At 30.8% G+C, this 17,102-nt stretch overlaps 3 protein-coding genes and 1 long non-coding RNA gene across 4 annotated transcripts; 2 read left to right on the top strand and 2 right to left on the bottom strand.

Moving 5' to 3' along the window:
- Positions 1-6,026: 6,026 nt before the first annotated feature.
- On the bottom strand, positions 6,027-7,531 carry LOC139905263 (uncharacterized). Its single transcript, XR_011779900.1, has 3 exons — positions 6,835-7,531; positions 6,643-6,782; positions 6,027-6,581 (listed from the first exon to the last, which is right to left on the bottom strand). It is a non-coding gene; the product is annotated as an uncharacterized lncRNA (long non-coding RNA).
- A 26-nt stretch (positions 7,532-7,557) lies between these two features.
- Positions 7,558-10,912, top strand: LOC121117156 (arylsulfatase A). The gene is made up of 7 exons (XM_040711487.2): positions 7,558-7,959; positions 8,043-8,266; positions 8,337-8,588; positions 9,634-9,778; positions 9,836-10,091; positions 10,148-10,250; positions 10,300-10,912. The coding sequence occupies exons 1-7, from the start codon at positions 7,730-7,732 to the stop codon at positions 10,617-10,619; spliced, it is 1,530 nt and encodes a 509-aa protein (XP_040567421.1). The 5' UTR covers positions 7,558-7,729; the 3' UTR covers positions 10,620-10,912.
- Positions 10,913-11,009: 97 nt separating this feature from the next.
- Positions 11,010-13,384, bottom strand: LOC121117148 (glutamate receptor U1). The gene is made up of 6 exons (XM_040711482.2): positions 13,141-13,384; positions 12,817-13,058; positions 12,322-12,706; positions 12,046-12,256; positions 11,760-11,980; positions 11,010-11,705 (listed from the first exon to the last, which is right to left on the bottom strand). The coding sequence occupies exons 1-6, from the start codon at positions 13,335-13,337 to the stop codon at positions 11,138-11,140; spliced, it is 1,824 nt and encodes a 607-aa protein (XP_040567416.1). The 5' UTR covers positions 13,338-13,384; the 3' UTR covers positions 11,010-11,137.
- A 2,547-nt stretch (positions 13,385-15,931) lies between these two features.
- LOC121117147 (trypsin-1) lies at positions 15,932-17,102 on the top strand. Its single transcript, XM_040711479.2, has 4 exons — positions 15,932-16,247; positions 16,305-16,510; positions 16,566-16,708; positions 16,786-17,102. The coding sequence occupies exons 1-4, from the start codon at positions 16,017-16,019 to the stop codon at positions 17,001-17,003; spliced, it is 798 nt and encodes a 265-aa protein (XP_040567413.1). The 5' UTR covers positions 15,932-16,016; the 3' UTR covers positions 17,004-17,102.

The raw sequence follows: 17,102 nt of genomic DNA, 5'->3' as shown, positions 1-17,102 counted from the left end.
ATACATGCAGGTATATTTAAATATAATTATAATATTTTTCTTATTTTATTGCTATTTTATACATATGTAAAAGATTACTTTTTCCATAGCAGTAATTAAATAGAACACTCCAAAATCACAGAACGATAGAATCAAATTGTGTTAACTAGGTATTTAATTATGCAGTACATAAGCATTCTCCAAACAATCTACGGAATGCCCATTCCTACATATAATGTATCAAGTTTGGAAGACGAATAGTTTTTATATGAACCATTGATTCCGTCAAACTGTTTTTATATGAGATTTTTTTTCTTTCAATAGGTTTTCTAAAGGATATTTTTCATCAAAAAGTTTAATTAACTTCAAACATTTATTTGAGCTAAACTATTTATTAATTCGACTTTTTGTATAGCTCATTGCCATTGTTTCTGAATGTTGCATATTAAGCTTCTTTTTTTTTAAACATATATTATTTAAATTAACTATTTTAAGATATAGTATATGTTAACAGAAAAGCAAACTAGAATCTTCTTTAAAATAAGTTGAGTATGGAGTACATTTGTATTCTCCAACAAATTATCGTTGATTTTTATTAAGAAATTATTCTTATTAATCCTTTGGAGGCGCCACAAGAGGCACTTACAGCAGCAAAAATTGATTGCCATAATAAAAGAATGATAAATGGATAGATTTTATTTGAAAACCCATTTCGAGGCCAATGTAAGTTTTTAAATCAAATAAAGGTTGGAAACTATAACTCAAACTCTTGGGTATCTTAACTAATACCACAAGTTTGAATATAAAATATATAATTAACTCAAATATATCTATAAAATATTGGGATGTATGTATATATGAAGTAAAAAATATTGGATTTTCTTGATTTTTGTTCAATATTTTTTTGTTTTTATGGGGGTGCACCACCTATTTTAACTTCCACCCAAATGTTAGATATAATGGTTGGTGTATTTGAAAATATTAATACTCCATTTTAAAGAAATATTGATAATTAGAAAAAACAAATATTCTATGTTTTAAAATCAGATTAAATAACCTACCACAATTGAGAATCCTTAAACTTTGGAATGACATACCAAGAGAGACAAAAGAAACTAGAATGGACACTCGGTAGAGCGCAAAACCTCCGCCTAAAATCAAATTGATTTATATATCTCAAAGTTATAGTCAATTATGTATTTTTTACGTTTTGTGTTGCCTTGACTTCTCAAACTTTAATGGCCTCTTACCGTAACCAAGTTTGATGAAAAAAGATTGTAACTTTTGTCGTATTCCTGGTGGCTAACAAACTAACTAAGAAACAAACAGAGGCAAAAACATAACCTTCGTTTAACTTCGTTCACAGAAGTAATTAGAGAAATCATTTTTTTTTATTTCCTACTTTAGACTTGATTTTGTAATACTTTATCACACTATGTCCATAATACTTTAAAAGGTATATTCTTAAATGAAATATATATGTATATGTATTACATATAATATTAATGGCTTTCCTGGAAGATCAACTATGAAGTAGATGGAGAACCTTTACACTAGGGTAAAAATAAATGCAATATAGTGTTACTGATTAGATATAATTATTTCATTTTTAGAATTATTTTTGCAAGAAAGGTGACAAAATTAGAAAAAACTATTTTTAAATTATTGTTCTTCATCAAGGGAATTGGTTTATTCTCCGGTATCTCAATACATTATACTCATTGATTGGTGTGGAATGCAACGAAAACTATTTTCAATCCTCAACCGTCGATAACATTTGTTCAAGGCTTTTGATATTAACCTTGTTGATCCCCAGGGTTCTCACATTCCATAAGACGTCGTTTTATTCGATATGCAGTTAGCTTGGATAAGTTTAATTCCTTTAAAATTTCAAATAATTGGAATTAGCGCGCAGTATGTCTGAGTTCTTATTGAGAGGTATTTTGGCATCTCAAGAATGTGTAGAGACATTTGAATTTTTTTTTTTTTTTGTAAACCTTGAAAAGAACAGATGAATTATTTTTATTTATGAAACTTTTGAACTATGATCAATCAAACCTCTAAAAAAATAGTTTAAAAAAGTTTTTCATAATTAAATTTTCACCCAGTAATTGAAACAGAATTTTTCAATAAGATTTTTAGTGTCTGTGAAAAAATTGAGCTCTATTTGGAGGTTATCAATAGGACTCCATATTTTACGACATTGAGTTTTGGAATGCCCTATATTGTCACAAAGATGGCACTCCTCACAATTAATTGGACATTGGTTGTATGGATAACTTCGACCACACCTTTGACAATTAATTTATATTTTTATATAATAGGTGCATGCTGTTGGCTGAATAATACCAGCGGAATGTTTTTTGCCATGCCTTGAAATTAATCAAAGTATTATTATGCTCCAAAGGGTTGGGCTTTGAATATGCATCCACTTGGCTTTTTCTCTCCAACTCCAAGATGCTATTGGCAAAACTTTAGGCACTGATTCTTGCTTCATTGTCGAACTCGTATCTGAATTCCACAAATCTTCTCCGCTGAGTCGTAAGATCTTCCTCTACTTTACAATCATCCTGGTAGTATGTAGATTATAGCAACTCGTGTTATAGAAATTCTTCGACTTATGCATATTTGCCCATGACCTCTCTGAGTTCGTTTACTTTCTTTTCCATATGAACTACCTGTTGTTGCTAAAGCTATTTTAGAAGGGGCTTTGATGTCTTCAGTTGGCATCACCTCCATTTCATCGCAAAGACTTCTTAGATCCTTAATAGCTTTCCCTCCAAGAAATCCCGTCTCTTCTAGCTTCCTGAGCACTTTGGAGGCATTCTGCTTCTTCCCCATCTTGACTATTTTTAACGATATTGTCGATTTGTACGGAATACTACACCACCTTATTTTCCATTTCTGAAACTCCACTTCCAAACTTTCCAATCTCGGCATGTCTTTTGGATGAGATTTGGAAGATCACAGTAGTTCCTTTTGATGATAAAGTTGGGTAACAGTTCAAAAAGACTCAATATGACATCATTTGATGGATTGGAGAACCTGGTACACATTCTTCTCCTTCAACTCTCTCACTGAACTGAAAAATGTCTGGATACCATGATATTTTTGTTAGATACACTTTTCTCTTGATATCATTTAATTATGTTTATGTTCTTATAAATACAATTATACGTGTGCTCGCACGATGGAGGAGGTAACCCGCCGTTAGAGTCACAGAGTTCTAAAATACTTTTATTTTACGTCTAAGGGCTGTATTTGTCTACATTTGTGAAATAAATAACCTGGTTATGCGTTTGTATGAGTGGACGGACGGACAGAGATCTACTGTCTATAATATAATATTATAGTAGGTGTTTGTTTGTATATCAGTCCGCTAATGAAAACGCATAACCAGGGTATATATTTCACAAACGGAGACAGATACTACACTTAGACATAAAATAAAAGTGGTTCAGAATTCTGAGTTACGTACCTAAAGCTATGTTTCATTCTGGTCGAACCAGATTCCTGGACTCTGGGGAGGGGGGGGAACGATTGTTTTTTCGCTAATAAGAATTAAAAAAGGGAATTAAGAAGAAGATTACCATGTTTGTCTTGGTATGTATTAATAAAATAATTCAAAATAAAATCTAAAATACGGGTATATCCTTGTGTAGTATAATATTTTACTTAAAGTTGATAATTCTGTAGAGAAAAACGCGTGCAAGGAGAAGGGGAAGAAAGACTTATGGTATCATTGTTTAAAATACTGATGTGATTATCAGCTGCCTGCTTTATTATGATTTTTGAGTGTATAACGAAAGTATTTATTATCAAAATTTTTAATGAAGATATACTACGTATAGTTGACTGAGACGTTTTTTATCATTTACAGTAGATTTGAAAACGTCACACTCCATGAAACTGTAATTCATTATGAACCACATTCTCAGAATAATAACTAATGAAACGACAAAGTAGAGTATTTCGAAATATATTTGAGGTTCCAAGTTTAAAAAAGAAGGCTGAAATTAAATATAATCTACATACTAAAAAATAAACCATCATACATTTATGTTAAATATACTAAATTAAACAATTGTAATCATATACATAACTAATAACAATAAATTATAAATACAGAATATTGAAATAATAGATTGATCCAAATAATATTTTCTTGTTCTGACATGAATTCAGTTAAATATGTCATAACTTTAAGTTGCTAAACAAAAGCCAGATAAAAAATTAATAAAAAAGATCATCACCCCTTTTTCTTGATGTGGAAGTTGCTATATTACAATTGTGCACAGGATAGATATATCTCTACCGATGAGATCTAAATAATTATTAATAATAAAGTAAATGTCAAAATCATAAAATTAGACAATAAGTATACTAATAAAAAAATGTTACAATTAAATTCATCGTAAAGATTTAGTGCAAAAGCTAATTATGTAGTAATGTCCGGCGATATTACTCCTTATTAAGGGCATCAAAAAAGATTTCCCCCCCCCTTATTTATGCTTGTATAACAGCATACCATTATCATGAAGGATACGTACAATTGCTAATTATAATGCTACACTCAATGTAACTACCCCCGTAGTTGTGACCATTTAAGCAGTTGTTTTTGCGTTTTATAAGTTTCCTGAACACCATTTCTTGGAGCATATCAAGCACAGCTAATCCTTAAGTGATAAAAAAAGTAATATTTATGGACTATGTAATATTGGAAAACCTAATGGTCATTACCCAAGTCTTTATGTGAAGAAATTAGTGTCAGACAAACTAGTTGCTAAACATCCAAAGCTACTACTCCCGTTGTTGTGACCATTTAAGCACTTGTTTTTGTGTATCATAATTCTTGATAATTTTAGCTAAAATAGAATCGTATTTTATGATTAGATTTTTTTTTTTAAATGAATACTTACTTTTAGATGGTACAAAATTCAGAGTTCTATTTCGTAATTTGGTGTGGATGACTTTAAACATGCTGAAAATTATATTAACTTCACAATTTACAATGGGGTATTTCTATAAATGATATCATTACCAACATCCTCCATTAATTTAATGATGGTGCCTCGGGAAGGGAAGAATTTACCCGTGTATATCTCCCTAAATTTTTTGAACGTAGGATGATTGCCAATGGATAAGGTTATATTACATGCAATAAGCATCTTTGTGATATCAAAGTTAAAGTCTGACTTGATGTATTCATCGTTAACTTGATTTTATAGATGAATAGCCATACTCTGGTTATGAGATGAGGATAATAAGTGGCGTGTAATTCTAGACAGGGGACTAAAGGCACATTTATATCGTTAAATCTGGTATGTCATCTGTTTCTCATCCGGTAAGTATTTTTCAAATTCCGTGGCCTCCATTTTCAGAAATCCAGAGAGAAGGCTTCGTTATTTTAGGCATTTTATTCAGTTCTCTATCGACTATCAGCATATAATATTTTATTAATATTGAATAATAAAGGCGGGAATAATAACGTTCTTGATAAAAGAAGATGTATATTACTTAATCAATGATGAAATAAGTATTTCTTCTCTTCTCCTCGCACGCTTTTCTATTCTTATCAAAATTAGCAACCTTAATTATACTTATAGTTGATAATATTGTAGAGAAAAACGCGTGCGAGGAGGAGGGGGGAAAAAGACATATGGTATCATTGTTTAAAATACTGATGTGATTATCATCTGCCTGCTTTATTATGATTTTTGAGGGTATAACGAATGTATTTATTAGCAAAATGTTTAATGAAGATATACTACGTATAATTGACTTCGACGTTTTTTATCCGTTACAGTAGATTTGAAAACGTCACACTCCATGAAATTGTAATTCATTATGAACCTTATTCTCAGAATAATAGCTAATGAAACGACAAAGTAGAGTATTTCGCAATATATTTGAAGTTCAAAGTTTAAAAAGAAGGCTTAAATTAAATATAATCTACATACTAAAAAATAAACCATCATAATTTTATGTTAAATGTACAAAATTAAACAATTAAAATCATATAACTATTAATAATAATAAATTATAAATAAAGAATATTGAAATAATAAATTGATCCAGATAATTTTTTCTTGTTCTAACATCGGAATTCAGTTAAATATGTCATAACTTTAGGTTGCAATACACAAGCAAGACGTGGAGTTTAATCAAAAAGATAATCACCCCTCTTCTTCATGTGGAAGTTGCTATATACAATTGTGCACAGGATAGATATATCTCTACCGATGAGATCTAACTAATTATTAATAATAAAGTAAATGTCAAAATCATAAAATTAGACAATAAATATATTAATAAAAAAATGTTAGAAATAAATTCATCTTAAAGATTTAGAGCAAAAGCTAATTATGTAGTAATGTCCGGCGATATTACTCCTTATTAAGAGCATCAAAAAATATTTTCCCCGTTATTAAGGTATGCTTATATAACAACATACTATTATCATGAAGGATATACACAATTGTTAATTATAATGCAACACCCAATGTAACTACCCTCGTTGTTGTGACCATTTAAACAGTTATTTTTGCCTTTTATGAGTTTTCTGAACACCATTTCTTGGAGCCCATCAACCATAGCTAAGCCTTAAGGGATAAAAAGTAATATTTAATGACTATGTAATATTGGAAACCATAATTATCATACCCAAGTCTTAAAACGAAGTAAGTAGTCTCAGACAAACTTGTTGCAAACCATCCAAAGCTACTACCCCCGTTGTTGTGACCATTTAAGCAGTTGTTTTTGCCCTTTACTGAGTTGTGTATCATAATTCTTGATATGTTTAGCTAAAATAGAATCATATTTTATGGTTAGATTTTAAAAAAATTGAATACTTACTGTGAGATAGTACAAAATTCAGAGTTCCATTTCGATATTCGTAAATACTTTTTACTGATAACTTGATCGTCATTTGGTGTGGATGACTCAAAATATTTTTATATGTATTTCTATAAATGACATCAGTACCAACATCCTTCATTAATTTAATGATGGTTCCTCGGGAAGGGATATGTTTACCCTTGTATTTCTCCATAAATTTTTTGAACGTAGATGATTAGCAATGGATAAGGTTATATTACATACAATAAGCATCCTTGTGAAATCAGAGTTAAAGTCTGACTTGATGTATTCATCGTTAAATTGATTTTATAGATGAATATCCATACTCTAGTTATGAGATGATGATAATGAGTGGCGTGTAATTCTAGACAGGGGACTAAAGGCACATTTATATCGACAAATCCGACAAACCATCTGTTTCTCATCCGGTAAGTATTTTCCAAATTCCTAGGCCTCCATTTTCAGAAATCCAGACAGAAGGCGACGTTATTTTAGGCATTTTATTCAGTTCTCTATCGACTATCCCCATCTAATATTATTATATTAATATTGAATAATAAAGGCGGGAATGATAACGTTCATGATTGATAGAAGAAGATGTATATTATTTAATCAATGATGCCATAAGTAATTCTTCTTTTCTCCTCGCACGCTTTTGTATTCTTACCAAAATTATCACCCTTAATTATAACTCATAACTCAAAATAATTAATATAGTTGCAAGAAAAAAATTGAACTTTGTTCATTACGACTTTGTCTAATGTGACATGTGTCATATACAATATATGTTTAAACTAGTTTTTATTTTTTACATTTAATTTGAATTCTCTTTGAAGTTATTATGTTTTAATTCTAATATTAGACGTTACTCAAATTCAATCTTTGTTTTTCAATGGATTGGTTTTATTCAATAATGATAATAACCTTATTGTCATTAGATTCAATTGAGTCAAAGCGAAAGAGGCCCAATATTATTATGTTTGTTGCCGACGATCTTGGCTACGGGGATTTAAGTTATTATGGACACCCAACATCATCAACTCCACATATTGATAATATAATTTCCAAGTCCATGTGGTTTTCTAATTATTACACTACTAGTCCTGTCTCCAGCCCATCAAGGTGATTCAAAGTCATAAATAGCAAATTATATAGGAAGTAGTTTCATTCCTACAAAATTGACAGAATATTACTGACTATTCTAGAGCTTCATTATTTACTGGTGAATATCCCATGCGGTCTGGTATCTATCCCGGAGTATTTTTCCCCAACTCTACCGGAGGATTAGATCCCTCGAAAAAGACAATTATGAAGGAGCTAAGAGACAGATTTGGATACAAGTCAGCTCTAATCGGAAAATGGCATCTAGGGGTTGGAAAAAATGCGGAGTATTTGCCCACTGTATCAAAAAACTTTGATTCTTATTATGGTAATGATTGAGTTATTTATATGAATCCAGTATATTTATACTAATTTTATCATTTATATAAACAATTTAGGCATTCCCTACTCGCATGATATGTGCCCATGTACAGAATGTTTTCCAAACAAAGAGTGCTCAAGTTCATGCAATAGCAATTTCGTACCTTGCCCACTATTCGAGGATAATGGGATTAAGGAGCAACCAACTAATTTGTCGAAACTGACACAAAAATATACGAACAGGGCGATTCAATTTATTAAGTCAAATAGGAACAATTCATATTTTCTTACGTATGCTTTTCATCAGACACATGATCCACAGTTCGCTGGTATGTATAATTATGAAATAAGAGGAGGGAACTTACTATTTTAACTAACCAAATAATTTATTTTTTTAGATGTATTTTTAAACTCTTACCAATTTGTTTATATAAAATAAGGTATACTCTTCATAAAATAAGTGCACTCCTTTTTTTGCTTCCTTACTGTTTTTTTTTATTTAACATTTATTAGTTATTATGAAAATAATAACTAATAAACAAATTTTTTAAATTTCTCAGGACATTCATTACACAACTCTTTTATTTCAATATTCCTTTTCATTTGATAATTATTCTACTAATAGAAAATTAGAAAAAAATAGCCGTTAATTGGTCAAAAAAAGGAAAAGAGTGTGCGCTCTATGTATTAAGTAAGGTTGATAGAAATGAATGGTTATTCCATAGTCCATGACGTTTTTCTCTCTTATGTAGGACTTCCAGGACGCTTTTTAATAGGGACGTGAAAGAGTATAAATGTTACCAAGAGTAGCTATAAATTCCCTTCCTTGACTGTTACTGTTACATCAAATTGGAAATTCTGGCAATCCCGATTACATGATGACATAACCTTGCATTTCTATTAACTTTGGTATAAAGTAATGTTTTTCAGCATTTTTGTGTCTCATTGATAAAACAAAAGATCATTTAGCCATGCTTGAAATGAGCATTTTCTAAAATATAAAAAGCTTTAACGTTATTCGATCGTTCCTATAAGAAATTCTTAATAAAAAGAGTATTTTTTAGAACACACTTTAATTTTGTATTAAAATATAGGTATTGACAGATGGCGAATCCCTCAAGTAAGAAAAACATGCGTTAGGCATTACTATTTTTAAAAAAACTCAGTAGATACAAAAGCCAACTTTCCAGCGTTTCCTTCTTTCACAAAAATCTAATGAAAGAGTAAAAATATTTCCAAAAATTAAAATTTAAAATGCTGATGAACTTGAATGAATCCAAAAAATTTGCAAACACATATCTACATACTCCGTTATCAAACCCTACCCTTTTTTCCTTTTTGACCTATACGATTAATCATTATTGTTTCAATTAGGTTTAAAGTTTGTCAACACATCTATTCGAGGGAGTTTTGGAGATGCATTAAGTGAAATGGATGATGCTATAGGACAAATTATGCAGTTCCTTAAAAAATCGGATCTCCTAACTGAAACCTTGGTGATTTTTACTTCAGCTAATGGGTGAGAAGGTAGAGTTTAACACTCAATTTATTTAGTTAAAATTTGAATATTTCAAAGCCCAAACATATCACGTCAAGGACAAGGAGGATGTGCAGGACCCTTCCGCTGTGGTAAAGGAACAACCTATGAAGGTGGAGTTAGAGTTCCTCTTTTCATGCATTGGAGTGGATTCATTCAACCATATAAATCTCATGTATTAATTACTGCATTAGATATTTATCCAACCCTGATGAGTATGGTCAGTGTTCAGTATAAAAACTCAACAGACGGGTTTGATTTCACTCGTCATATATTGAAACAAAAGTTAGACTATGTGCGTCAAAATTCTACAAATATTTTGTTTGCATTCAATTTGATTTTTATTTATAGAATCCAAGGGAATTGTTATTATACTTTCCAGGACATGCTAATAAAACTATTGGACCTTATGCTGTGAGATATAAGAATTACAAAGCACATTTCTATACTGAAGGTAATTATGCAAGCACATGTATTGACATTCAGAAATTAATATGTTATAGGCAATGAGCTCTCCGATGGTAATAATTATGACATTGCTTGTACGAAAAATGCAAATTTAACGCATCAGAATCCGCCTTTATTATACGACCTCAATCTGGATCCAGGAGAGCGTTTTCCTATGAATATACATGACAACCATGATATTATTTTGGAAATACAGTATGAAGCTTTTAAAAAGCTAAAAACTATCAATTGGGCAGATGGTGAAATGCTCAAGCCGAATTCAAACGATGCTCAACCATGTTCAAGAAAAGGATGTAGAAACTTCCCCGAATGTTGCAACACATTATCAACCTATCCTACAATTATGATAGTATAACTATTACACGAATTTCTTAATGACAACGCTGTATATCAAACCAAAATGTTCCGATACAATCCTCTTATGTCTAAATTTATTAAATGATTTTTTTTCCTAGTTGTTTCTTCTTGGAAGACATTTGAGCTTCAATTTATGTGTTTTAAAGGTGTTTGCATAAATCATTTATATAGATTGACGTAGTTTTACTTGAGGGCACTGTTAAAGTCTGATTTCATAAGAATAGTTTTTGGATGAATTGTTTTTGCCTTTTGTAAGATTATGACCTGAAATAAACTTTATTTATCAATTAATTTGGATATATTATGTAGATATGTGAGGGTCGAGGAATTGTTTTAGAATATAGACATTGTAAGGTCATACTCTTATTAAACATCCATTTTAAATGCGTCCTTTTAGAATTTTTTTAATATTTTGTGGACGAGTATTTTCTAAAAAATACAAAATAAGTAAAGCTTGTAGCGAATAGTTATGATTGATTCTTTTGTATTTATCAATATATTTAATAAATTTTATTTTTACCAAATCTTACACTCAAATAAAAGAATTATTAAAGCTAAAAGGATACCAATACCCAATATAATAAATATGAGTACTATTTGCTGAATTATAATGGGCATAAAGTCATTATTCTTGTTTTTATAATGACACAGTCGACTTTTGACTTTGATTTGAAGTAATTTCCATTCCCTATCAATCATTCCAGTCTCCTTAAGTTTTTTTAATTGATATTCAAAAAACTCTCTATACTCAAAATTCCTCTTATAAATCCATCCCAAGTCAAGCCTTCCTAAGTCGAGTGAGCTTGCTTGAAGTCTACAGGGATAGTCTTTTGTTTGAGTTAACATTGTAAATTCTTCTCCAAGATAGACATATTTTTTATTGGTAGCCAAAATTTCAGGGATTTTATCAAACGGGAAAAAAACCTTCTCCTCATTACCCTCTATTATCTTTTGATAAACCATCCTATATCTATCTAAAACACTGGGGTCAGTCTCGTTCTCCGTGTTAGTAAACCAATCTGTGACAGCAGTACCATTCGCAATTATCAATCGATAGTCTGAATGTGTAACTAAGTCATTTAAGCTATACAAATATAAATTATTTTCTTTAATCAGCTTTTTCAAAAATATGGTATACCTTTGAACTGGTAAGGATGATTTTACGGAGGTGAATACAGAAATAAGAGAACCATTAAATATCCATGAGATTAGAGCACCAAACAATGATATATTTAAAATAAGCAATCGTAGAGATGTAATCTTATTTATGCATGGGGAAGGCTCCTGTCCCAATAGTGTAAAAAATACCATGAGGAATGATGGAAAGACAATGGGTATTTCCGATGTTCGTTGTATAGCCTAGGATTAAAATTATTTAAGAAGTTAAAGATAATTTTATTTCAAAGCAATCCAGCTGTTAATACTCGTCTTATAAAAAAAACAACCAAGGTAAATACAAGTGAGAGACATAAGATAGAAATCCAGAATTGCCAGTCGAAAACATGGAGAATAGAATACCATTGAAACTCTGAGAATTTTTTATTTTGCATAAAAAGCATGAGCTTTGTTTTAAGAAGAAATGTAGAAAAGTCAAAGTCTTTTGTTCGAGCACTTATTTTCGTAAAATCCATAGGACTACATTGTAAAAAGAAATCCTGACTTAAACGATAAATGCTTAGATCGAAAATAACTAACCTTACCTAATATCAACTTCTCCTCTTTGGATCATGCCTAATATTCCATTATACACGCTTCCATTCAATCGGATACCATAAATGTTATCAGGACAATTGATATAATTAATCCTTAAGTTAAAATTATGGGCTATCATGAAAAATAATTCATAGAAAAATCCGGATTGTCTAATTGGGTCAAATATTTCATGATTAAAATAACCCACGTTAATTGTAACTCCACTCAAATTTTTACGCCTCTCTATTAAGTGATAAACAAAATTTTTAGTGGGACGGAGGTTTTGATCGTAGATTTGATTAATGACTCTAGGTAAGTTATTATTCTTTCTATAAATTTCATAGACTCCAGAGTTTGGCTCCAGCACAAATAACTGAGAATAGAGACTTATCCCTGCAAAAAAAAAAATATTAATAAACAAATAATTTCTTTCAATTAATCGACTAAGTATAAATAAATACATTGATTGCATTTCACTATAAGTTTAAGATTTTATTTCTTACCGGATATATAAGTGAAGTTGATTAGAGGAATATCTTGATTCAAAATTAGCCAATGATTTTTTGTCAAAGCATTGGAAGAAATTTTATTTAAAAATTGAAGTAATCCAGGAGTTTCAATTACAATAAATAAGTTGTTGCTATGGGGTAAATTACGGATCAAATGAGGATTTAAATCGAGGGTTGAAAAACTGCTGCCATGGTTTGTAGTTATATGGTAAAGATTCATTACGAAATTTGTATTCCTAAAAGTAATAGGTATATATTGTGTATAAAATTTGCTAGTGTTTTTGTGCTTAAAGCACAAAAAGAGACATAGTTATTTACTCCATTTTTTGCGAAGGATCCATTATTAGAATTGTAGATACAATTGCTCTCTTGGATAAATATGAGAAAAGCCATTCTTGAAGATGAGGTAAAATGGAACACTTTGATAATAATGCAAACGATAAAGGAAATAAAATGATTGAAAAAGAAAATATTATGAAAACTATGAATGAAGATTTCATGTTGGAGTGTTTCATTCGATTGTAATGGATACTTTAGTAGAATGCACGCAAAAAGGAATTACCAAGAATGGGAAATGCACATTTAATTACATACATTCCATTATAATTATATCTAGAACATGTGCAAAGAGACGACGACAAACATGTTTACTGGATTATGTAACATGAAATATTAATCCAACAAGGATTTGTGTACAGAGTTATAATTAAGGTTGTAAAGAGGATATGGTTTTCTTATAACTGAATTTGTAATGAGTCGATTACTTATGCATTTAAATGTATCAGAAAAACTTATAGGGTGGTTACGGGAATCAAGCATAAATAAAATTTAAAAAAATAAAATATCATTAAATACAATTTTAAATCAGGTCAAACTTTGTTTGTCTATAGAGATAATACTTATGGGACATAATCAAATTTATAAGATAGCCTCTCCCTGATTCTAAAAAAAAACCTGAGGAAGTGCAATTGAATTCAACATTTTATATTTATACTAGGTGCGTCTAACCCTTTTTAGGTCTTAAGTTAGGGCTTTATGAGAGATTAAGATGCTTGTTTTCCCTTTGGAATTCAGTCTTAGAAACCCACATAAAAAAACTTTGAGAGATGTATTTAAAGGGGATCTCAAGGTTTAATTTATTGTTATGTAAGATTAATACATTCATAAGATTTTAATCTATATTTGAATATTATTATGCAACTTTGAAAGGCTGTAATGTTATTGATTAATAGTTGATTTCCGTGTGGTTCTTTCACAGCAGAACATGGCTCTGAATCATAAAAATATCCTAAAAAAGTGCTTTTTTTTTAAAAAAAGCTCCAAAGATTAAACCTGCATCTATTGAATGGTTCAATAATTTTGGAATCATGGGACCGAGTCTCATCATTTGGCCGTGAATGTAAGCAAATGGGGCACTAAAAATAATAAATCCTACTCTCGTGTGTTGGGAGGACCTCAGTATAGTTTCCCACTAATTATTGTTTATGATAACAATGTCGCTGGAAGTTATTTACATCGAACAGAGATGAAAAACTGTAGTAATACAGGAATTTGATTTTTTATGTCCTATGTAAGTGAGTTGGGACTCTTTCGAGGAGGGATGTGGTCCCCTCACTTCCTGTTCTATTATAAGCAGGGTTGTACCTATAGGGGTCTATTCAAATTCTTGAACCTTTATAATCGGACCTGATGCAATAGATCCATGACGCCGTTTAAACCTTTTGTTAGTGTAGATTCTGAATCTCCCATTCTCAAATTTTAACTATTAATGAATTATAAATCTACATATTCTTATCAGCCTCATGGTACAATAATTGATTTCATTCTCACAGGCATTCGTTTTCTGTTCCTATTATAAATGACGAAAAAAATACTTGTAATCGCACTGTACAATGAGTTGCTTTTATTGTCATAAGATTCATCAGTTGATTGAAAATGCAACCTATCGTCACCTTTGTCAAGACGCTCAGTACCCCTTGGATATTTCTTGGTTGTGATCCTTCCCAAAATGCCAACACATGTATGGTTTTAAAAATAATACACTCGTGTGATGGAAAAAGACATTTAAAAAAAAATATATTTAATTTTTTGAAACAACTAAGTTAAATTATAATTATATTATTTTTAGCTGTAAGAAGGATCTGCTTCTCAAAATTATCGTCACTAGATACTAGAAGCTATGTCTCCAACAAAGACATCAATGCCTCAGCAACATGCAGAATGTTGCACGAGTATAGTTTTAGGATTTATACTTGTGTGTGAATTTTGGATCTACTTGACGAGCTAGACTACGTAGTGTACAAGATTTATTTTATAACTTTTGAAGGTGAAAGTGTTGGGTGGCAAGTATTTAGCATGGAAAACATATTGGAGGCTAGCATGTAAAGAAGGTTGACGGGGAGGGTACTCGGCGAAAAAAGAGTGCAAGGTGAACGTGTTTGAGGCAAAGCTGCCTGTCAATATATAGTGTATCATGTAACAAATTTTATACATTTACACATAAAGATAAACTTTGCATTGATTCGTTCTTAACACTCAGAGTTTTCTTCATTATTTATAAGTTTAAAAAATTTAAAAATAACTTGTAATGAACCACCAATTATTATATTAAGCATTTATTGAATAAGAGATCTTTAATTAGAAATTTGACAAATGATGTATAGTAAAGTTCACAAAGATACCAGAAAAAATCAATTTTTATTATTTAATCATTGTTAAATCATTTATTTGTGCAAATATTGAATTTACTAAACTCCTTCAATAATAAGTAGTGTTGTGTCGGTTCTTACTTAGGGCTGAAGACTGGAGTCCCGTCCAGTTCAGTCTTGCTTCGGTCCAGTTCAGCCCTGCGTATCAGTCCTAAAAGTTATAAAATTGTGTCATTGACGACATCAACCAAATTTATTTCTTCTTCTTCAATCAGTTCTAGTATTGATAGTCCGAAGGACCAGTCCTAAAACTGGACTAGACCGAATAAATAAGAACTGAGGCAACACTAATAATAAGTAGGTGTCACACCTTCAGTAATATTGAAAATATTATCTTCAAATACTCGTCGTTTCATAATTGTATATCATAGAACGTATTCAAACGTTATCTCCATTAATTATATCTAATCTTTGATATAATTCGATTCAGAAAAAATCATATATAAACGATAATTGTCATATAATTCATCATCATAAATTTTAATTATGAACAAGTTTATTTCAGCTTTATTTTTCTTGGTCGCAACTGCTCTTGCAAAGCCAAATGATGGCATCGCCAAAAGTATCATGGATATGAGACTGATGTATCCTAATCAGTTTGATGGTAGAATTGTCGGTGGTGAAGAGGCAGAGCCTAACGCTTTTCCCTATCAGCTTTCTCTAAGATCAGGCGGCTTACTTTCATATCATTTCTGTGGTGCATCTATATATGACGAAGTAAGGGACTTTATTCATTTTATTTCTGGGTAATATCTTCTTCTTTTTGAACGGTAGAAAACAGCTATTACTGCAGCACATTGCTGTCAAAATCTTCCTAAATATGCTAAAGTTGTAGCAGGAGATCATTCTCAACATTCTGTCTCAGGATTTGAGCAAAAAATCAGAGTCAAATCCTATGTCATACATCCTGATTTTGGAACTTCTGGAGTAAATAATGATATTTGTATTCTACACCTCGAAAATCCTCTTGAATTGAACGAGTTAGTTTTTTTCTTCTTACAATGTGTTCTTAATTAACCTTGAGTATCTTCTTAGTAAAGTAGCAAAGATTGCAATGCCTGACCAAGATCAAGAATTTGAAGGAGAGGCTGTTATCTCAGGATGGGGAACTACATTTTCTGGAGCACCTCCATCATTTCTTCTAAGATGGGCTAAAGTTAATATTGTGTCAAAAGCAGGTAAATGTTTCATTTTCAATGATCAAACATATTTTATGTCAATTTAGTTTAATAATATTTCTGATTTAATTACTTAGAATGTCAAAATGCTTATGGAAGCCGAATTGACGATTCAATGATCTGTGCTGCAGCACCGGGTAAGGATTCTTGTCAAGGAGACTCAGGTGGCCCAATGGTTTGTGATGGTGTACAGTGTGGTATTGTTTCATGGGGATATGGATGTGCTGATCCAAAATACCCTGGTGTCTATGCTAAATTGAGCAAATTTATGGATTGGGTTAAAGAAAATGTTTAAATTTAGAACGAAACAAACTTGATGCTCCATTTCTAATAACCTTTTAGCGTTTTTCATTTCTTTTTCAAAACAAAATTAAATTTCATGTACATCTTATAA

This window comes from Lepeophtheirus salmonis, chromosome 1 (assembly GCF_016086655.4).
Source record: "Lepeophtheirus salmonis chromosome 1, UVic_Lsal_1.4, whole genome shotgun sequence".
Classification (NCBI taxonomy): Eukaryota; Metazoa; Arthropoda; class Copepoda; order Siphonostomatoida; family Caligidae; genus Lepeophtheirus; species Lepeophtheirus salmonis.
The sequence above is the reverse complement of the archived record's forward strand: the minus strand, read 5'-3'. Positions and strand labels throughout refer to the sequence as shown.

Bases quoted from the DNA above. Each gene is read 5' to 3' on its own strand.
- LOC121117147 (XM_040711479.2), top strand. From the start codon at position 16,017: ATGAACAAGTTTATTTCAGCTTTATTTTTCTTGGTCGCAACTGCTCTT. The intron at 16,511-16,565 runs GTTAGTTTTTTT...GTATCTTCTTAG, and splicing joins AATCCTCTTGAATTGAACGA to TAAAGTAGCAAAGATTGCAA. The intron at 16,709-16,785 runs GTAAATGTTTCA...TTAATTACTTAG, and splicing joins TAATATTGTGTCAAAAGCAG to AATGTCAAAATGCTTATGGA.
- LOC121117156 (XM_040711487.2), top strand. From the start codon at position 7,730: ATGGATTGGTTTTATTCAATAATGATAATAACCTTATTGTCATTAGAT. The intron at 8,589-9,633 runs GTATGTATAATT...TGTTTCAATTAG, and splicing joins ACATGATCCACAGTTCGCTG to GTTTAAAGTTTGTCAACACA. The intron at 10,092-10,147 runs GTGCGTCAAAAT...TTTTATTTATAG, and splicing joins TGAAACAAAAGTTAGACTAT to AATCCAAGGGAATTGTTATT.
- LOC121117148 (XM_040711482.2), bottom strand. From the start codon at position 13,337: ATGAAACACTCCAACATGAAATCTTCATTCATAGTTTTCATAATATTT. The intron at 12,257-12,321 runs GTAAGGTTAGTT...TTTACAATGTAG, and splicing joins AGAGGAGAAGTTGATATTAG to TCCTATGGATTTTACGAAAA. The intron at 11,981-12,045 runs GTATTAACAGCT...TTTTAATCCTAG, and splicing joins TTGTTTTTTTTATAAGACGA to GCTATACAACGAACATCGGA.